This window comes from Malus sylvestris, chromosome 16, assembly GCF_916048215.2.
Source record: "Malus sylvestris chromosome 16, drMalSylv7.2, whole genome shotgun sequence".
In the NCBI taxonomy this organism is placed as follows: Eukaryota; Viridiplantae; Streptophyta; class Magnoliopsida; order Rosales; family Rosaceae; genus Malus; species Malus sylvestris.
Genome location: NC_062275.1, coordinates 14,319,327 through 14,341,439, shown reverse-complemented (window position 1 = coordinate 14,341,439; position 22,113 = coordinate 14,319,327). Strand labels below are relative to the sequence as shown.

At 40.9% G+C, this 22,113-nt stretch overlaps 3 protein-coding genes across 5 annotated transcripts; 1 reads left to right on the top strand and 2 right to left on the bottom strand.

The window, feature by feature from the left end:
- Positions 1–338: 338 nt before the first annotated feature.
- LOC126606327 (uncharacterized) lies at positions 339–1,111 on the bottom strand. The gene is made up of 2 exons (XM_050273697.1): positions 795–1,111; positions 339–712 (listed from the first exon to the last, which is right to left on the bottom strand). The coding sequence occupies exons 1-2, from the start codon at positions 940–942 to the stop codon at positions 570–572; spliced, it is 291 nt and encodes a 96-aa protein (XP_050129654.1). The 5' UTR covers positions 943–1,111; the 3' UTR covers positions 339–569.
- A 5,960-nt stretch (positions 1,112–7,071) lies between these two features.
- On the top strand, positions 7,072–7,536 carry LOC126609136 (putative pentatricopeptide repeat-containing protein At5g59900). Its single transcript, XM_050277138.1, has one exon. The coding sequence runs from the start codon at positions 7,072–7,074 to the stop codon at positions 7,534–7,536; it is 465 nt and encodes a 154-aa protein (XP_050133095.1).
- An 81-nt stretch (positions 7,537–7,617) lies between these two features.
- LOC126608093 (LEC14B homolog) lies at positions 7,618–21,070 on the bottom strand. Of its 3 annotated transcripts, none has more exons than XM_050275860.1 (10): positions 20,824–21,070; positions 20,091–20,566; positions 19,829–19,948; positions 19,491–19,568; positions 18,690–18,863; positions 18,435–18,512; positions 17,920–18,095; positions 8,989–9,147; positions 8,451–8,511; positions 7,618–8,038 (listed from the first exon to the last, which is right to left on the bottom strand). In XM_050275860.1, the coding sequence occupies exons 2-10, from the start codon at positions 20,478–20,480 to the stop codon at positions 7,847–7,849; spliced, it is 1,428 nt and encodes a 475-aa protein (XP_050131817.1). In that variant the 5' UTR covers positions 20,481–20,566; positions 20,824–21,070; the 3' UTR covers positions 7,618–7,846. The 3 variants fall into 3 exon arrangements, with proteins under 3 accessions (XP_050131817.1, XP_050131819.1, XP_050131818.1); XM_050275862.1 differs by having other exon boundaries at positions 8,989–9,144; XM_050275861.1 differs by having other exon boundaries at positions 20,091–20,519.
- Positions 21,071–22,113: the final 1,043 nt, after the last annotated feature.

The window sequence follows — 22,113 nt, the reverse complement described above, 5'->3', positions numbered from 1 at the left end:
ATTGTTCTCTTACTGATCAAGGAACACGAAACTCATTCTTATTCACGCTATTGGATCAAAATACAACAACTAATACTCAAATGCGAACTATTGTCTTTATGTTTCGAATAATTATCATCTGTTGGATCATAAACCAAAAGTTATTGGGCATTGAAGACTACGATGAAAAATAACTAACATAACAACTTGCAGAGAAGCATTCATGAATGATATGCACAAACAGTCAATCCAGGGCATACGAATAATCAAATTCATCGCCTTTAACTTCAGATTCGAAAGCATACCGAAATTCAAAACACAAAGGCAACACCAAACTTAATCAAAACAATATAGCTATATAATTAAACTGAGTAGAACTCTATATATTTTCCGAGACCGATACGTAATCCAGCATTGCGGTTGTACAAACTTTTCTAACATTTAGTAGTTTCAGGAAGAAGCATTTCATCCCCCCAAACACATTAATTCAACAGAATTTAACCGATTCATTCGAAATGTGACCAGATCTGAACAGGCCCACTGTAAACTCACTATTACAAAGCAGTAAATTTTGGAAAAATCAAGCGTTTTCACGAAACCTGGAGGAGCAGCAGCCTCCGGTTCTTGGCCAACCCGACATTCTTCGCGGCCCGATAGTCGCGGGCACCCGAGTCCGATTCGTCGTGGTACCAACCGACCGATTTCTGAGCTTCCAGAACAATCTGCGATATACCTGAACAGAATTCGGCCCCCAAAACACTAAATTAGAAGAAAAAAATCGCAATTAAAATAAAAAAGAAGTGAAAAATTGGTACCTTGTTTAACGGTCTGTCTGTTTTGGCGGATCTCGTGGATGGTGGCGGAGATTTTCCAGTAGAGAGGGCGGCCGATGTAGAAGAGGACGAGAACAACCAGAGCTATGATTACTATGCGGAAGGTGATCCTTGCTGCCGGCGACGCCATTTTCGTCTGCTTTTCGAGCCCTCCGTTGCTTGGGTGTTTTGGTTATGTCAGTCGGGCGATGGCTTTGGCGTTGGAGGGGAAAGTAGATTTTGTTGTTTTGGTGTGTGAGAAGGGTGGGGGTTCCAAGTATAGTCTAATCTGTGTAGGCAAGGTTACGTTATTCCACAATTGGATTGCTATCAAAAATGGTTCTTTTGGTATATAACTAGAGATGATCAGCTATAACCACGAGCTGGTGATCTAGTGGTAAATGATGGATTATGAGACTTTCTTAAAACTAAAAACTGGAGGTCTCAGGTTCGAAACCCGCTGCTAGTGTTGAAGCCAAACTTGTGGCCCGGAAAGGTTGAAATGCCTTTATGAGTCTTCTCGGCATCCAGAATAGGTGGATAATTGTGGCTTGCCACCAGTTAGGGCTGGCATTTTGAACCCGACCCATTAAAACTAGTATTTGAGTGAGTGCTTAACGGGTCAACCCGTTAGTCACCCGTTAAGGAACTGATCATTTTAGGTCAACCCGCGAAACCCGTTAGCACCAGTTAAGGACTTTTGTGTAATTTTATAGTTGGAATAGAACATGCAAGGACTTTGAATTGGAGATGCCGCAGATATATATATATATGTGTGTGTATAATTACACAATATTTTAGAGCGTCTTCAGTTGAGGATGTATAACAATACACCTCCATTTTTTAATTGGAAGTGGATGTGATTTTTACATCTTAAATTTGCATCATTTTATTGTAATGCTCTTACAAATGAAGAATAATATCATCAAATGATACTGCTAATGGAAGTAAACATATATTGTTTAGGTTGACCCCTGATGAATGGTCGCTAATTCAAGCACTCAAGCGATTATTAGAAAAATTTAATTATGTTTGTAAAGTTTTAAACTTCTAATTCAAGCAGTGGGCTAGAGCAAAGTATGCATTATGAAGGCATTACCATAGATGAGCCCTAGATGGGGTTATTTATACTAGTCGAGGGATAACCCTTTTAAGATATAGAATCCAGTTAAACCGGAAGAATTCCAAAATATATCTAACATAAGATATTGCTTCTTTTTTTATATTGTGATTACTTGTTGTGCATGCCAATTCCTAGTTTGTAAGATTGTCTAAGAATATAGAAAACCAATTTGATCTCTTGTCAGATCAGGTTTCCATGTCTTGCGGAACAAGCGTGGTCGACATCAACAAGGTTTACGGGCTTTGCCTATCATTCTGGAGCTCAACTGGGTGTGGTGGCATCGTTAGTCCGTTTAGGCAGCTTAGTTCGATTCAGAGCCTATGTCATCCCTCTCACCGCAGTCATAGAGCACTACGCCAATGCCGGAAGAACCAATGATGCTTTCAAAGTGTTCTTGTACATGTTAGAAACCGGGGTGAACCCTAATGCATACACCTATACTGTTAGATTTTTGGATCGCCGGGCCCGCCCCCACTCTAACGACACTGATATTGTCCCCAACTTTACCATATGCCCAATCTGCCAGGTGTGAGGTTTTACCATAAAGGCCTCAGTATTAGTTAGAGTAGGGTAATCTTATTTAAACCCATTAGGTTTCTTTGAACCCCACCGATGTGGGACATATAACATATATTGTAACCATCAAGGCACTTACTGCTTGCTCCCCAAGCAACCTCAATTTCTCCTTTTTCGTTGAGTTTGCGAAGAAGTACTTTGTGGAGATGCTGGACAAGGGATTGCAACCTACTCTGGGGACCTACTTTGCCTTGGTTGAGAGAATTGATGAAGGCAGAGACAGGGAGGAGTTTGTGGAGCTGGTTAAAGCTAAGGGGTTCATGCTGAAGGAATTATTTTGTAAAACATGTTCATTTGAGCAACATCATATAGCATGCAATTAACAATTAAAGGCGGAATCATGCTTACATGCACTCAAAAACAAAACATTTACCCATGAAATTCAAAGCCTAGTAGATTGGTGAACCAATAATCAACTCAAAAATAAGTGAGTTGAAATTAATACCTTTGTAGATTCCTCTTTGCATAAGCAAAGGCTAATCACCCAAAGAGATAGGGGCCTTCATTCCTTGCTTCTTAGATCCATGGATTTGTATGGAAGAATAGGTTCTCCAAGTTCCCAAAATTGAGAACCTCTAAGTCTCTACACCAAGGAGAGATTGGATGATGAATGAGTGACCTTGGAGGATTAGATGACTAGCTAATCACCTCCAAGGTGTTGGCCTCTTTAGAGAGAAAATGGAGAGACAATTCTCACCAATTTTCCCCAAAAATAAACCCTTATTTCACTTAATGAATATTTAGTTATAAAGTCATTTATATAGTCACTTCTTTAAGTGACCTAAATAACCAAACAACCCTAATTCATCTTCATGGCCGGCCATATAGGGATTTATGGGCTTTTGGGCTTTAATGAATCTTTATTCATTAAATTGTCATACAACTTAAGTTAATGGGCTTGACGTTCGAAGCCCATTGGGCCTTAAGGTCCAAAACTATCCCGTGGTCTTTAACGAACTTATTCGTTTGATTAATTAACATATTAATTAATCCTTGCCATAAATAATTAAACCATTCAATTAATCTTACTCATTTCATTTATTTCGTCCATCTCTACCTTACACGGTGTACGATCCATTAGGTTCCTTTTAGCGAGGTAGTGGGCGATTAAAACCATTTTACATCGATTGTGAATTGAAACTATTTTCAATTCTCCCTTTAGTGATTACACACGTTTAGGGCTTCCACAAACCATGAGTGACACCTAGCCGTATGTCATGGTTACCCAAGCTAATCAGAAGAGGTGGAGAACCTATTCAGTCTGGGATTACAAATGCAATACGGTCCTTCTCTAATCTAATACTCTTGACCACATTGTTTGGTTTGATAGTTTATTTTCTCATGTCTACTATCCAATGTGTGTCTTGTGCTTATATGATTACCTTGAATGTGATTAGGAACGCATTCCCAAATCTCATTCATACTCTGGCCAGAGATTCAAATCATATCAGAGAGTATTCTCCTTCAAACGGTTTGAAGGTTAGAGATCCCTTGTTGCGCATTCACTTGTCTCCATAGCTAAGCGGCTTGACCCCAACGATGCCGTGGACACCCTCCTGGTGGGATGACTTTGACATAATCAAAGATCAAGGTCTTAACCACAAGACAACTATGATGCCTCAGGTCAAAGGACTACTTTGCATTATCCCAACCATGAGTTCTCATGTGACATGGAATATGAGAACTCTTCGTTGATCGCGTTCAGTGAACTCATTCTCTATTGAGCACCTACCGTACTTGTCTTGATGTCACACACACCAATGACTAGAGACTAATCACTCTCCCTGAGAGAAGACATAGTACGTACCGATCTTGACGGACTGTCAATGCCCAATTGGCAATCCTATGATCAGGAACGTTTAGGATGTGTCTACGAAAGAATGGTCTCAAGAATCTAACTTCATTAGATTACATTCTCCCAATCACATATTCCTTGGACTTTATTGTTTAAGCATATAACATTTATATGAGACGGCTCAAACAATAATGTATGCCCTTTATATGTTAAACTGGATTAGTTTAACATGTGAAATGTCCGTAAAGTATCATCACATGATTGGCTTTAGGGCACATTTCCAACACATGCCAACAGAAGTTGATTTTCGTCAAGGGAAAGAGCTTGAAGATGAAACCAAAGACACTAGTGATAAGGAAATGCAACAAATTTTCAAAAAGATGCTGTAACTCCCCGACTTGCTAATTTATTTCAAAATTTACATTTAGTGGTAGGCCAAAAATAAAGTCATGGTTAACCCTTAAGTTAATAACCATTCTAATTCTCCGCTAAAAATTAATCTCATTTATTCTATGGTTGCATCTAACTTCTCGTTAGACTGCCTATGTACCATTTGGAGGGATCAAGCCAATCGTAGTTCACAAATCATTTTTAATCCATTTCCAAAAATAATCACAAGGAGGAAATATTCAGTACTATATTTAACAATTGAAACACATCAAATGGATACCATAAACGAATTCAGAATATCAAAATTTGCATAACAAAGGCAGCATCGGCCCACTGGCCACGCAATGCCGTAGGCAGCGGTTTCCGATGAACGGAAACCTAGTTTTCCAACGAACTCCAAAAATTACCAAATTTTACAAGCAAGTAGGTTTCAATGAGAGGAACAACTTTCATACCTGAGCTGAAGTCCAATTCGACCAGGAAACACCACAAATTGCCCTCGAACCTTCGAAAACCCTTGAATTGGGTGTTCTTGATTCAACTCCAAAACAGCGTCAACGCCCCAACCAATGTATAAGCTTTGTTCCAGGCCTCAAGGCGAGTCCAAATGTGGTGGTAATTGAAGGGTTTAGCTTTAGGATTTGAGGAATCGCCACCAGAACCCCGTTGCAGGGTTTCACAATTTCAAGGCCAAATTTCATCAAATTTGGGGTGGAATGGGTAGAGGGAAGGTCTTAGAGTGTTTCCCAGGTGGTTAGGTGGCTTGGCTGGAAAACGGATGGAAAAGCGCCACGAAGGGGGCAATACAGGTAGGGTCCGATGGGTATACGGGTTAGCTCGTTTCTCCTCTTTTTTTTTACTCTCTCTTTTCCCCTCCTTTTCCTCTTTCTGATTGGGCTCCCTTTTTCCCCTCCTTTCCCGAATGGTCCCCCTCCTCCTTCTCTCTCGCATCTCTCATTTTCCTCCTCTCTCATGCTGCCATCTGGCAGCTTCCAAACTCCTCTTACCTTTTTTTTTTTCTTTTTTTTTTAATTATAATAAATTCCGAAAACAAAATTCTAAAATTTCTCTAATCAAATTTTTACAACCATAAATCTATTTATTCTCGATTTACTCCACATAATCATATATTTTAAATTTTCAGGCTATTACAAATGCGCTCCACTTCAATTAGGAAAGATGCATTGAGGATGTACCATGGTCTGGTAAAGGAGGGCCAGGTTGACGAAGCCAAGGAGATCTTTAAACAAACCAAGGAGAAGGGCATACTGCTCGACGTGGCCATCCACACTGTCGTGATTGAGGCCTACGCCAATGCCGGGAAGGCTAAGGGTGCTCTCAAGGCTTACAAGCACATGTTGGCCAATGGGATCAAACCCAATTTATATACTTAAAGCATTCTCATCCAGGCACTGGCTGCTGACCCGGATTTCATTCAGGATGCCAGGAAATACTTTCTTGAGATGATGGATAACGGAACATGGCCCAATGACGATACTCTCAAAGCCGTGATCAAGGGAGCTGATTCAGAGGACAATGAGTACATGGAGTTTGCGAAGGCTGTGAGGGCTAGGGGGTCACAAATCTGCTACAAGAATACTGGTAAGTACACCAAATATTTGTTTAGTTTTCCTGCAATATTGATTGATCGCCATGCTCGGTAGTTAGCAATCGATTTTGATATTTCGAGAGAATATAGTTGAAGCACTGAAGTTTTTTGTTTCTCCTTCCATTACATTATCAGGCAAAGAAGAAGAAGACCCGGAAGATATACAAGAAATCTTGCACAGGTTAGGATGTGGGATCCCCGTTAAGGCTGAAACATACAATATGGTCATCAAGAGACTCGCTTTCCAGAAACCATACCCCGTTGCCGTTAAGTATGCCAAGAAGTACTTTCTGCAAATGCTTGACAAAGGAATGGTGCCTGATCCCCCTGCCTACACCTTCGTGATGGAGCCTGCCAGTTGGACGATAAGGAGAAGGTGGTGGCGGAGGGCAGGGAGTTTGTGAAGAATTAAATATAAGGAAAACTAATGAAAATGATTTGAAAACTTTGAATTTTAACGATAAGGACAAAATAAAGGGTCAAGTGAATAGTATCAAGATTGACTTTTTAATGTAAAAATGTGGTTTTTCGTTAAAGTAAATAGTACCGGGAACTTTTCATTAAAGTTCCCTTAAACATAGGGGGTTTGATCTTGAAAATCAAAAGTACTTTGAATGCCACAAACACCTCGAAGAGGCATTCGATGCATATAGGATGTCCGACTATGCCACCAAAACGACTGATGAGGAGACGCGAAAAACCTTCTACAGGTGGCGCACCGACGCAGCCATCAGCATGAAACATATAATGGATATGGTCGAAGGTATGCTAGTTGACGGCTTTAAGGATGAGGTCAAGGCTCTTTGAGCCGTTCTTTGACATAGGCGTACTACCCGCCATTGTCACCCACACCGCTGTCATTGAGGCCTATGCCACTGCCGGCAAGATTAAGGGTGCTTTTGAGGCTTATAAACACATGTCGGCGGTTGGGATTATGCCGAACTGCTACACTTATAGTGTCTTCATCAAGGCACTTGCTACTGACCCCAACTTCTTTGGGGATGCCAAGAAGTACTGGCTGGAGATGATGGAGAAGAGGATGCATCCCAATGCTGCTACCTACACCGCAGTTTTTGGGGGCTTCGCGAGGCAAGGGGACAGGGCGGTAGAGGACAGGAGTGAGTTTTTACGGGTAATGAAAAGCAAGGGATTTGTGCCGGACGAGGAGGCTGTGGGTGAGGTTCTGAAAGGACGAACTGGAGAAGCGGTTAGCTGCATCATGAACATTCTGTTTGGCAAGTATAACTTGTAGTGAAACCGACATTCATGCATGTCATAGTACCGAATATCGTTAACCAATTGTGTCAAGGTGTAAAAATGTAAAAAGATTACGTTTTCAGATAACGTTTTCTATATGAGTGAAACTTTATACAATGTTTTGATTCAGAATACATAAGATTACATAATTTACATGCGTTAAAAGCTACCAAGAACCTATAATTTCTCTCAACTTACGGCTAACTTTCTTTAAAAAATGCAGTATAACGTTACAGAATGTATGAAAATCATGAACCAGTTTAAATACTTAATCATCTTGTGAAGCGCAAAACAATGAGCCTTCCTCAGTAGAAGACTCTCCTTGGGCGTAATTTTGGCCTCATCAGGGTGGGAACTTGGTCATCACCAGGAAATTCCCATCGGGCAACGGTCCCATCCCAAGAAGAGCTGACCAAAATGGGATATAGAGGATGCCAACTACAGTCTCTTACAGGTCCTTCATGATGGTCTAGTCTCGCAACTTGAGCTCCAGTCACCTTTATAGAACAAAACAAACAAATTACTAGAGGTCGAATACCACATTCTCAAGATATAGCATTTTGAAGTGAGTATGATGGCCAGTTTTACTGGCCTTTGTAGTAATAACAAGCCTACAGGCCAAAGTTACGAAACTTTTTAACGAGGGTGTTAATTTCATTAAGGAATGCCAACCACGATTCTTGCTTTCCTACAAGAAACCTCGTACCATCATTTACTTTTCAAAGCATCTTTATATTTTTCCTAACTAATCGGGAACACGAACCAATTATGTATCAACATCCTTTTTACGGTTGGTAGAAATGAATATGAAACAAGATTGCAGAATCATCCCATTACGTTTTCCTTAAGAGAATGACATGAGAAAAACATGGTCTTGATGACGAGAAACATAAAAGGTCAGTTATGTACCAGATCATATATATAGACAGAATGATCACTTGAGCCAGTGTAGATGTACTTCTGTCCGGTACTGCAATAAGCAGGATAGAAATTAGAAACATATACAATACTCCTAAACAACAGTCAACACAGCCTACTGATTATATGATATTATCAGAAAAACCAGAAGCCTTAAAACCAAAACAATAGCTAACAAGATTGCAGGTTCAATCCATTCCAGCTGTTTTACTTGACCAACTTCCCTAGGGCTAACATAATCTGATATATGGACTTTGCAGAACTCTAGAATCAAACATAATGAAGAACCAAGACCAGAACATAACTGTGAAAACAGGAATTGAAACAAACACGTACTCCAGCATCTTTGAATTCGCACAATGTTTTTAAGACAAATTCTAAATACAGGATTAGAATACAACAACAACGGAGCCTTATCCCACTAAGTGGGGTTGGCTGTATGAATCCTAGAATGCCACTGCAGTTAGTTTTGTGCCAAGTCTTCCATTAGCTCCTAAATACAGGATTAGAATAAAGAAATAAAAATTACCTATATGCTGGAGAAAAGTAACAGCGAATTAAAGTGCGCAGGACTGCATGGCCTCTATATGTAGCCAAGGATTGATCATTGGGATGTTTCAAAGTTGTTGCATGAGATGGGTACTCCATCCACCTGTAATCCCAGTCACGATATGTACGCCTTGGACTGCTGGTTGGAAAGTTGAAAATCAGTGGCCAAAAAAATATTACATTGAACCAAGAAAGGGTCTAGGCTCTGAGCCAGTACCTAAATAACAAAAGTCATTCGACATGAATGTGAACACAGACAAGCATGAGCAGACGGGTTCAAAATTCAAATTAAGATCCATGAACTGCATGCTTTAATATGGTACAAATAGAATGGTTCAACAAAAATAAGAGATATCCCAGCATGATCTAATAACAGAAGCTGCTGTACTCGCTTGATCTCACAAAGCTGCTTTAATATGATAAATGGTTCAATAAATACAAGAAATATTCCAACGTCAATTATAGTAACTACTCGCAAATAGTCCTCTTTTCCGCAACTATATGTTCCCCGGTATTTTAGACCATATAAACTTGAAGCATGAAACATCAATTTAACCACATTATTCTAAGCCCAAATACCACAAAACTATTTTCCACACTATAGAATAGTATAGAGTCAAAATAATGGGAGGACACAACAAACAACAACAACAACAACAACAAAGCCTTTTCCCACTAAGTGGGGTCGGCTATATGAATCCTAGAACGCCATTGCGCTCGGTTTTGTGTCATGTCCTCCGTTAGATCCAAGTACTCTAAGTCTTTTCTTAGAGTCTCTTCCAAAGTTTTCCTAGGTCTTCCTCTACCCCTTCGGCCCTGAACCTCTGTCCCGTAGTCACATCTTCGAACCGGAGCGTCAGTCGGCCTTCTTTGCACATGTCCAAATCACCGGAGCTGATTTTCTCTCATCTTTCCTACAATTTCGGCTACTCCTACTTTACCTCGGATATCCTCATTCCCAATCTTATCCTTTCTCGTGTGCCCACACATCCCACGAAGCATCCTCATCTCCGCTACACCTATTTTGTGTACGTGTTGATGCTTCACCGCCCAACATTCTGTGCCATACAACATCGCTGGCCTTATTGCCGTCCTATAAAATTTTTCCTTGAGCTTCAGTGGCCTACGACGGTCACACAACACGCCGGATGCACTCTTACACTTCATCCATCCAGCTCGTATTCTATGGTTGAGATCTCTATCTAATTCTCCGTTCTCTTGCAAGATAGATCCTAGGTAGCGAAAACGGTCGCTTTTTGTGATCTTCGCTAGATTGCTCCGGTCATTAGTGTGGATAAGTATATAAATGGATAGAGATATGAAAGCAAACACAAGATGTACGTGGTTCACCCAGATTGGCTACGTCCACGGAATAGAAGAGTTCTCATTAATTGTGAAGGGTTTACACAAGTACATAGGTTCAAGCTCTCCTTTAGTGAGTACAAGTGAATGATTTAGTACAAATGACATTCGGAAATATTGTGGGAGAATGATCTCGTAATCACGAAACTTCTAAATATCGGAGTGTGGTGTCGTCTTGACTTGCCTTATCTGTCTCATAGGTAGATGTGGCATCTTCTCTGGAAGTACTCTTCCTCCATCCAGGGGTGGTATCTTTAACTGGTGGAGATGCACAAGGTAATGTATCAATTTCACTTGAAGCTTACTTGTAGTTTCAGGCTTGGTCAAGCGCGATACAAACCATGTAGTAGGAGTCCCCTAAGTCGCCGAGCTAGGGGGTCTGCTGAAAGAGGTGACAGACAAGGTAAGCAATCAGAGCTCCGACTGATTGTTCACCTTCTCCCCATCTTGCAGCAGCATGAAGGATAAAGAGAAGAAAAATGAGAAGAGATGATATGAGATACTTTTGCTTTTGAAGAAGTAACTTTCCACAGGCTTATTCTTGAACTGAGCTGGAGGGTTTTCTGGTTTCCTCCAAAGTATAAGGCCGACTGAAGAATTTGAGGGTCAAAACAAGTCCATCAAATCTAGAGTACGTTCCACCCTGCTGATATGGGATACTTTTGCTTTTGATAGAGTAATGGATGTATCGGCACGTGTGCTGTTACGCTTGTCTCCACATGCTTCCTTGTATCCTTCGCACTTGCCCTATCTGTTCCTCAAGCAGATGCGGAATCTTCCCTGGAAACATAAGATGTTGAAGATGAGTACTCGAGAGCAATGCCAGGTAAGTAATCAGGTAAGGGGTTCCAGGCAGTCAGTTCCTGGCTGGAAGCTTGATTCCAAGTGCTGACTGATTGCTCTCTTTCTCCTTGTCTTGCAGGTAAAAACAAGACCAAAGGAAAAGACAGGGAAAAAGCATGATATGGGATACTCTTGCTTTTAACCCTGATGATATGAGATATTCTTGCTCTAGTATAGCTTGTTTGCAGAGGTATTATCGGGGGGAAAGAAAGCTGAATATTTCGAAAGGCTTCGTTGGGAGTGCCCTCTCAGATATGATGAAGGGTTGAGCATTTTTGCAGGTCTGCCTGTCCGTTGGGGATGGAGGTCGACATATATAGGAGTCTCCCTAACAACAAGTAGTAATGCTATTCCTTTACCCTGCTTGGTCATAGCACGGTAGTGGGAGCTGCCAGTTTCACATGTTTTAACTCTGTCAGAGCACTTTGAAAAAGTGGTCTGTGGTATCTGGCTCTCGAGATTCGGAGAACGATGCCTCATCGATTTTTGAGAAAGCAATCATGCTGGGGGTCTGGCTCTCGAGATTCGGAGAGCAGTGTCTCTTCGATTTTTGAGGAAGTAATCATGTTGGGAGTCTGGCTCTCGAGATTCGGAGGGCGGTGCCTCTTCGATTTTGGAGCAAGCAATCCTGTTTGGAGTGTTGTCTCGAATGTGAGTAAAGGTTGGGCATGTTTGCTAGTCTACCTTGCCACGAAGCACAGAGGTTGACACACAGGGACTTTCCAATTATCCAGCAGTGGTACTGTTCCTTTACCCTTGTGGGTAATAATATGGTAGCTAGACCTTCAAAATTTATGTGTCTAAACTTTGCTAGTGCTGTTTCTTTGCTATTCTTTTACCTTTCTTGGTCAGAGCGATGTAGTGGGAGCTGCAAGCTTCACGTGCTCAACTTTGGCAGAGAACTTTGGCAAAGTTATCTGTGGTACCCATGAGCTATTGTTGCGTGTGGGAAGTGGGTGATTGAACAGTAAGATTCATGTGCTTTCTACTTCACCAGAAGTCTTCGACAGAATGCCCATAATTTCTGCAAAGCTGAGTGTGCGTGTGACAGGTGCTGACAAGGCTAGAAAAGTAGGTGCCTCTTCGATTTCTGAGATCGGCCCTCGTGGTCTCTGAGCAGCCCAGCTTTTGAGAAAGCGAGCGCCTCTTCGATTGATTCGGAGAACGATGCCTCATCGATTTTTGAGAAAGCAATCATGCTGGGGGTCTGGCTCTCGAAGATTAGGGGAGCAGTGTCTCTTCAATTTTTGAGAAAGTAATCATGTTGGGAGTCTGGCTCTCGAGATTCGGAGGGCGGTGCCTCTTCGATTTTGGAGCAAGCAATCTTGTTGGGAGTGTTTTCTCGAATGTGAGTAAAGGTTGGGCATGTTTGCTAGTCTACCTTGCCACGAAGCATAGAGGTTGACACACAGGGACTTTCCAATTATCCAGCAATGGTACTGTTCCTTTACCCTCTCTTCGATTTTTAAGAAAGTAGTCATGTTGGGAGTCTGGCTCTCGAGATTCGGAGGACGGTGCCTCTTCGATTTTGGAGCAAGCAATCTTATTGGGAGTGTTTTCTCGAATGTGAGTAAAGGTTGGGCATGTTTGCTAGTCTACCTTGCCACGAAGCACAGAGGTTGACACACAGGGACTTTCCAATTATCCAGCAGTGGTACTGTTCCTTTACCCTTGTGGGTAATAATATGGTAGCTAGACCTTCAAAATTTATGGGTCTAAACTTTGTTAGTGCTGTTTCTTTGCTATTCTTTTACCCTTCTTGGTCAGAGCGATGTAGTGGGAGCTGCAAGCTTCACGTGCTCAACTTTGGCAGAGAACTTTGGCAAAGTTATCTGTGGTACCCATGAGCTATTGTTGCGTGTGGGAAGTGGGTGATTGAACAGTAAGATTCATGTGTTTTCTACTTCCCCAGAAGTCTTCTACAGAATGCCCATAATTTCCGCAAAGCTGAGTGTGCGTGTGACAGGTGCTGACAAGGCTGGAAAAGTAGGTGCCTCTTCGATTTCTGAGATCGGCCCTCGTGGTCTCTGGGGAGCCCAGCTTTTGAGAAAGCGAGCGCCTCTTCGATTTCTGAGATCGGCCTTCGTGGTCTTTGAGCAGCCCAACTTTTGAGAAAGCAAACGCCTCTTCGATTTCTGAGATCAACCCTCGTGATCTCTAAGCAGCCCAGCTTTTGAGAAAGCAAACGCCTCTTCGATTTCTGAGCAGGCGCCTCTTCGATTTCTGAAGCTGCGTCGAGTGCAGATTTTTATAGGGGCTGGCATTAAGTTCCAAAGCACACTTGAATCTCCACCAGTAGAAGCTTCATTCTTGCACTTCTAAGATCTTGATTTGTCCGACCTCTTCTCTCTTCAACACCTTTGAAAATGTCTGGCCCCTCCGACCGTCGTTTTGACTTGAACCTTGTTGAAGAGACAGCCCCGCCTTCTCCAGACAACATATGGCGCCCATCCTTCGTCTCCCCTACTGGTCCTCTTACCGTTGGGGATTCCGTGATGAAGAATGATATGACCGCTGCGGTGGTGGCCAGGAACCTTCTCACTCCCAAAGATAACAGACTACTTTCCAAACGGTCTGATGAGTTAGCTGTTAAGGATTCCCTGGCTCTCAGTGTTCAGTGTGCAGGTTCTGTGTCTAATATGGCCCAACGCCTATTTGCTCGAACCCGCCAAGTTGAATCATTGGCGGCTGAAGTGATGAGTCTCAAACAGGAGATTAGAGGGCTCAAGCATGAGAATAAACAGTTGCACCGGCTCGCACATGACTATGCTACAAACATGAAGAGGAAGCTTGACCAGATGAAGGAAACTGATGGTCAGGTTTTACTTGATCATCAGAGATTTGTGGGTTTGTTCCAAAGGCATTTATTGCCTTCGTCTTCTGGAGCTGTACCGCGTAATGAAGCTCCGAATGATCAACCTCTGATGCCTCCTCCTTCTAGGGTTCTGTCCAGTACTGAGGCTCCAAATGATCCCCCTCCGGTGCCTTCTCTTTCTGGGGCTCTACCGACTGCTGAGACTTCTCCTAAGCAACCTTTGTGAAGGCTCCCTCTTGTGTGTTTATTTTGACTCATGTATATGTACATATTTGTAGCTTATCGGGGATATCAATAAATAAGCTTTCCTTCATTTCAACGTATTGTGTTAAATACACCAAAGCCTTCTTCGCTAAGTTCTTTGAATTTTCTTTTGTTGAAACTTGTATGTTGAAGCTTTCTGAGTGGAGCATGTAGGTTGGGGTAGTGTTCCCTTAATTTCCCGAGTGAGGAAAACTTCTCGGTTGGAGACTTGGAAAATCCAAGTCACTGAGTGGGATCGGCTATATGAATCTTAGAACGCCATTGTGCTCGATCCTGTGTCATGTCCTTCGTTAGATCCAAGTACTCTAAGTCTTTTCTTAGAGTCTCTTCCAAAGTTTTCCTAGGTCTTCCTCTACCCCTTCGGCCCTGAACCTCTGTCCCATAGTCGCATCTTCTAATCGGAGCGTCAGTAGGCCTTCTTTGCACATGTCCAAACCACCGTAACCGATTTTCTCTCATCTTTCCTTCAATTTCGGCTACTCCTACTTTACCCCGGATATCCTCATTCCTAATCTTATCCTTTCTCGTGTGCCCACACATCCAACGAAGCATCCTCATCTCCGCTACACCCATTTTGTGTACGTGTTGATGTTTCACCGCCCAACATTCTGTGCCATACAGCATCGCCGGCCTTATTGCCGTCCTATAAAATTTTCCCTTGAGCTTCAGTGGCATACGGCGGTCACACAACACGCCGGATGCACTCTTCCACTTCATCCATCCAGCTTGTATTCTATGGTTGAGATCTCCATCTAATTCTCCGTTCTTTTGCAAGATAGATCCTAGGTAACGAAAACGGTCGCTCTTTGGTATTTCTTGATCTCCGATCCTCACCCCTAACTCGTTTTGGCCTCCATTTGCACTGAACTTGCACTCCATATATTCTGTCTTTGATCGGCTTAAGCGAAGACCTTTAGATTCCAACACTTCTCTCCAAAGGTTAAGCTTTGCATTTACCCCTTCCTGAGTTTCATCTATCAACACTATATCGTCTGCGAAAAGCATACACCAAGGAATATCATCTTGAATATGTCCTGTTAACTCATCCATTACCAACGCAAAAAGGTAAGGACTTAAGGATGAGCCTTGATGTAATCCTACAGTTATGGGAAAGCTTTCGGTTTGTCCTTCATGAGTTCTTACGGCAGTCTTTGCTCCTTCATACATATCCTTTATAGCTTGGATATATGCTACTCGTACTCCTTTCTTCTCTAAAATCCTCCAAAGAATGTCTCTTGGGACCCTATCATACGCTTTTTCCAAATCTATAAAGACCATGTGTAAATTCTTTTTCCCATCTCTATATCTTTCCATCAATCTTCGTAAGAGATAGATTGCCTCCATGGTTGAGCGCCCTGGCATGAACCCGAATTGGTTGTCTGAAACCCGTGTCTCTTGCCTCAATCTATGCTCAATGACTCTCTCCCAGAGCTTCATTGTATGACTCATTAGCTTAATACCCCTATAGTTCATGCAATTTTGTACGTCGCCCTTATTCTTGTAGATAGGCACCAAAGTGCTCGTTCGCCACTCATTTGGCATCTTCTTCGTTTTCAAAATCCTATTGAAAAGGTCAGTGAGCCATGTTATACCTGTCTCTCCCAAAAGTTTCCACACTTCGATTGGTATATTGTCTGGGCCTATTGCTTTTTTATGCTTCATCTTCTTCAAAGCTACAACCACTTCTTCCTTCCGGATTCGACGATAAAAAGAGTAGTTTCTACACTCTTCTGAGTTACTCAACTCCCCTAAAGAAGCACTCATTTCATGTCCTTCATTGAAAAGATTATGAAAATAACCTCTCCATCTGTCTTTAACCGCGTTCTCTGTAGCAAGAACCTTTCCATCCTCATCCTTGATGCACCTCACTTGGTTTAGGTCCCTTGTCTTCTTTTCCCTTGCTCTAGATAGTTTATAGATATCCAACTCTCCTTCTTTGGTATCTAGTCGTTTATACATATCGTCGTAAGCCGCTAACTTAGCTTCTCTGACAGCTTTCTTCGCCTCTTGCTTCGCTTTTCTATACCTTTCACCATTTTCATCGGTCCTCTCCTTGTATAAGGCTTTACAACATTCCTTCTTAGCCTTCACCTTTGTTTGTACCTCCTCATTCCACCACCAAGATTCCTTTTGGTGTGGGGCAAAGCCCTTGGACTCTCCTAATACCTCTTTCGCTACTTTTCGGATACAACTAGCCATGGAATCCCACATTTGGCTAGCTTCCCCCTCTCTATCCCACACACATTGGGTGATTACCTTCTCTTTGAAAATGACTTGTTTTTCTTCTTTTAGATTCCACCATCTAATCCTTGGGCACTTCCAAGTCTTGTTCTTTTGTCTTACTCTTTTGATATGTACATCCATCACCAACAAGCGATGTTGATTAGCCACGCTCTCTCCTGGTATAACTTTGCAATCCTTACAAGTTATACGATCCCCTTTCCTCATTAGAAGAAAATCTATTTGTGTTTTTGACGACCCACTCTTGTAGGTGATCACATGTTCTTCTCTCTTCTTAAAGAAGGTGTTGGCTAAGAAGAGATCATATGCCATTGCAAAATCCAAGATAGCTTCCCCATCCTCGTTTCTCTCCCCAAAACCATGGCCACCATGAAAACCTCCATAGTTGCCTGTCTCCCTGCCCACGTGTCCATTTAAATCTCCTCCTATAAATAACTTCTCCGTCTGAGCAATTCCTTGCACCAAGTCTCCAAGATCTTCCCAAAATTTCTCCTTCGAACTCGTATCCAACCCTACTTGAGGTGCGTACGCACTAATCACATTGATAAGTTCTTGTCCTATTACAATCTTGATTGCCATGATTCTATCTCCTACCCTCTTGACATCTACAACATCTTGTACCAAGGTCTTGTCCACGATGATGCCAACACCGTTTCTCGTTCTATTTGTGCCTGAATACCAAAGTTTAAACCCTGAGTTTTCTAGATCCTTTGCCTTACTACCAACCCACTTAGTTTCTTGTAGGCACATAATATTTATCCTTCTCCTCACCATAACTTCCACTACTTCCATAGATTTTCCCGTTAAGGTTCCTATATTCCACGTTCCTAAACGCATTTTGCTCTCTTGAACTCTACCCTTCTGTCCTAGCTTCTTCACCCTCCCCCGTCTAATAGGATCAAAGTACTTCTTTTGTGTGTCCCGGGTAAAGTTGATAGGAGCATATGCTCCCAAACAACTTTGAATGGAGTCGTTCGAAAAGAAGTTTCTATGGCCCCCTTGCTCATTTAACACTGCATCCGGGTGCCGATGGAGATACAGCGACCCTTGCTCACTTATCACTGTGTTCGGGCCACACAGCGCGCCACTTACGGGTGACGCCCTAGCTTTAGCGCAATTTTGTTCTGGATTCATTTTCATAAGGATTCGACGTGATCATGGAGTGCCGGCTGTCGACTACCTGACGCCCTCCCCCTCCTCCTTTATCCGGGCTTGGGACCGGCCATGTAAGACATAGGCGGAGTTAAAATAATGGGAGGACAATATAGTAAAATTAAGTCAACTTATCCCATGCTGACAGCAGTAAATTTCATATTTCTACAGCATCAAACGGAAAGCCAATAAGTTAACATGAGCAGAAAAGGGAAACAAGTAACGCAGTCGTACTAAATGGCTGTAGAGGACATCTTTCTTATATCCCAGAGTTTGGTAGTCTGGTCCTTCCCATTTGATATCAAGTAACGCCCATCTCCCCGACTATCAATAAATGTAACACCTTCAAGATGTCCCATCAGGACCCCAGCTGCTTTTCCTTTCGTCATTAAGCAGCGTCTATCCCACACCTGTGCAAGAAATAGAGAGGCCTAAACTTCATGGGGACTTCATAGCTCAATAGTAAAGAACTTATGAGGCACTTAACCCCCCAACCCAAGAGAGAGATATGACAACATAAAAAAGAAAAGCATCCCATTACTTAGGATTTGAGGCTGGGCTACTGAATCTTAAGATTTGAGCAACTCTAGCAAAGAACAAATCGTTCATAACATCACAGTTTTTAAGAGTGACATTTCAGCAACTACAATAAGGAAAACCAGAGTTTAAAAAATGAAAAAAAGAGTACCAAACAATGAAGCAATCATGGTTTCTACATCTTATACCATATAAATACCGATGAACCTTACCTTACAGAGGTTGTCGTCACTGCCAGAATATATGAGATGGCCGCTCTCATCAGCAAAGCATACAGTGTTTACATCAGACTGCAACAGAGGATAAATAAAATAACCAAATGATGCTTTTAAGTGCCATCCAGAGTCTCCGGAGGAAGGAACCAGTATGGGAGAGTCTGTGTCTTTAAAATTATATGTAAATGAAAATCTTCTTTGAAACCACCATAAAGAAGTAATTTGAGTATATTCTTTTGTTAGATCCTTTACCTGGTGTGCTGGTATTCGGAGGCTAACTTTATTTTCTTGTAGATAATAAACATATATTGAAGCATCACTACTTGCAGCTACAAGCTCTCGCCCATCAGTTGAAAATTTAACTGAGAAAATTCCAAACTCATCCTCATCGTCATCAATAGAAAAATCTAGACCTCCATGAATTTCCTGAATAAAAAGGCAATTTTTTATGTAAAAAAAAAAACAGTACGAACTTGAAGGTGACTCTTTGTAGCAATCATAATAGAAAAGCAACCGACTTAGAAGTGAATAATCAATTGATTAGTAAAATTGTAAACTCCAAAAAGTACGAATTCACGTTATAATGAGCATTATAGGGTGAGCTGTAACATCTTCTAAAGCCATCAATATGCCACAATAGATTACTCAGAAAAAACAATAATTTAGAAACAAAGACATCATCAAATTGGATACTTCCTTTTCCTTTACCAGAAGATCTCCACCTTGAGATTCAACAGATGGTAGCTTATACTACAATTCAGATACCATCACCTTTAACAGATCATCCAAGACAATTATCCCTAGCTAATTTCGGATAAACATCTTCCAGATCTTGTGATCTTGTAACATTGATAAAGATATCTACTTTAAAAGATGATAACAAGGATTCATACAAGATTATGCTGAAAAACAATATAGGTTAATTAAAAAAGAATCCCCAGGAACATTGTTGATTACCAAATCTGTAGATGAACCAATTAAACTCGTATCTACGAGCTATTTCATATGATACTCAAAGCTAGTAGCACTAAAAGGACCATTAGTTTCACATACCGTAACGTTTGCAAGTGACTCTGTCTTAGAAGATTCCACATTCACAATATTGACAACCGGTGTCATGCTAGCATAAACCTGTGTTTTTATCAAATTAGAAGTGTGACTGATTAAGTTAAGAAACTCAGAAAAAGTAAAATCACTAAAAAGATGACAATTATAAATGAAGCTCCATCAGCAGTCAAAACACGCAGTAAGATAAATATGGGTTCGGAACTATCAGGACCATGCAGTATTTACATTTATGTGTATATCATCAAGGAAGAATAGATTCAGATTGTAAAGTCGTAGTTATATAGACAAGCTTCTTCTTATTCAACAAAACATCAGAAACTCACTAGATAACGTTGGTCCGGTGATAGAGACGTATCGGTAATTGTCCATCTCAAGCTTTGGGTCAGGATATCCTTCTGAACTTTCCATCCCTTTTCAACATTATATATTCTAATATGGCCTCCCTGTTTCGTTATAAGAAAAAGGAAACTAGGACTTCAAAACTGCACTTGTGTGCATGCATAGTGAGAAATTGAATTTTAAGTACAACAATTCAAAATCACAACAATAAAAATGAATTATAACTTTAAGCTAAAATTACAATACCTGAAATCCAGCAACAAAAAACAAACCATCATTGGAAAATTGAGAAACATAAGCAGGGCTTCTGGACTGGTCCACCCCCCAGGGACCATTTAGGGGCAGATACCGGCTCAAAACATGGCAACAATCTGCCGATGAGAACCTCCCCCGCCCTGAATGATTACTTTCGCGACCGACCAGCATTTTCATCGTTGAAACCGGTAACCTCAACTTCCCAGGCATATCCCCGCGCAAAAGTTGATGGGGTCTTGATTTATGCTTGGTAAGTTGAGCAATTTCATGATCAAAATCATTGGATACTTCATCAGGTCCTTTACTTGAACCCGAACCTTCAGCAGAATTTCCGGTATCACAGGCGCCATTATCTTTACCAAACCTCGCTATGTAACTCATTTTTTCTAAATTTTACTCAGTACCCACTACTCAATGGACCTTCATATCAAATTATCAATGGAATTTAGTTCTGATTAGGGTAAAAACTGCACAGTAAAAGTGTATAATTCAGAGCCCAGAGCTAAAAAGTTCCTAACTTTAAAGTTCAAACCTGAATCATCTTACTCACACTTCACACTTCACACACACACAGTAAAAGCAGAGCTCAGATTAATCAGAAAACTTTAACCAAACCCAGATATTATTCAAACAAAAGATTCGAACTTTGAGCTCCCATTCAACATTTGCAGGCAAATGATTACAAATTTAGCCGTTGAAGATAACCAGAGCTGCAGTGACTTACCTGCGCGAACCGAGCTTCGATCCCTACGAATTGGGTTAGAGGAGAAGGGCCGTGTAAATTTGAACAGAGCCGGAGAGTCGAGTAATCGCCGCCGTGAAAGGAATTTGGGTGGAAGGAGAGATCGTTAACGTGGAACCATACATGTTTGAATGCAGGGCGTCGTCATGCTGAAACAAACGATGATGAGTCTAGACGGTCTCAGACTCAAAAGAGTGGGACCTTTGCCGGCTGATTTGGTGACCATCAAATTTCTCACCCAACACAAACAAAATAAAAAGGATAAGGACATCAAATTTGCAAATCAAATTATGTAATACTGAATTAATAATTGAATCATCAACAAGCATATCATTAGTTTGTATAATTTGATTTGAAAATTTAGTCCCCTTAACATTACAAAAAAAAGACTAATTTGAACATATCATTTATTTGTATCATATTTTTAATAGAAGTAAGATCCAGTATGAACCGCATTTCTACTAAAAAAAGAATGCAAATAAATAGTAAGAATAACACTTTTTCTTATAATTTGTGATCGGGAGATTCAAAGTTGAGCCAAAATATATAAACAATATTATCACCAACAAATCTCACTCGCATCTTCAAGAAGTTTTCTTTTCTTATTTGATTGTTGTTAATTATTTGTCAAGGTTACTGCACTTAATTAATTATAAAAAAAAAATTTACTTGCTTACTTGTAGAGATGTTTGATTCCTCCAATTACAAATTTCGATCATATAAAAACCAATTAACTATTCATCAGTTATTGTTTGAGGGTGAGATTAATTTTCGATGTGGGTTCGTTTGAACCAAAGTGGATTGAAATTGGGACCTGGATTATCTGTCCTCCTCCATCCCATTTCCTTTCCATCCTCTTCTATTTATGTAATCACGATTAAATCACGTCAACATTTTATATTAATTTTTTTATAGAAATAATAAAACAAAAAGCAGTGGAATTATAAAATGTTAACATCCACCGGTCCATTGTCATCAATCAATCAATCTAAACACGGTCACACTCACCCATACTTTAAATATAAACATGTGATTGTGTTCCAATACCATACAATAGTTTTTCCAATCATTTGTGTTCTTACGTGTAATTCAAAGTTTAGCTACAATACTATTGTAGCTAGTCCTTCAAGAAATTTGGCTACAATATTTATATAGTGATTGTATTACAGACATATATTGACATGAGTTATACTTGACCGTCAAATGATAATTATATTAAATAAATAAAATAATAATAATAATAATTAAAAAATTGATGGCAAGTTTGAAAAC

Bases quoted from the DNA above. Each gene is read 5' to 3' on its own strand.
- LOC126606327 (XM_050273697.1), bottom strand. From the start codon at position 942: ATGGCGTCGCCGGCAGCAAGGATCACCTTCCGCATAGTAATCATAGCT. The intron at 713-794 runs GTACCAATTTTT...AATTCTGTTCAG, and splicing joins CAGACAGACCGTTAAACAAG to GTATATCGCAGATTGTTCTG.
- LOC126609136 (XM_050277138.1), top strand. From the start codon at position 7,072: ATGAGGTCAAGGCTCTTTGAGCCGTTCTTTGACATAGGCGTACTACCC.
- LOC126608093 (XM_050275860.1), bottom strand. From the start codon at position 20,480: ATGAGTTACATAGCGAGGTTTGGTAAAGATAATGGCGCCTGTGATACC. The intron at 19,569-19,828 runs GTGAGTTTCTGA...ATAAAAACACAG, and splicing joins CACCGGACCAACGTTATCTA to GTTTATGCTAGCATGACACC. The intron at 8,039-8,450 runs GTACATAACTGA...TGTTCTATAAAG, and splicing joins CTGTCTATATATATGATCTG to GTGACTGGAGCTCAAGTTGC.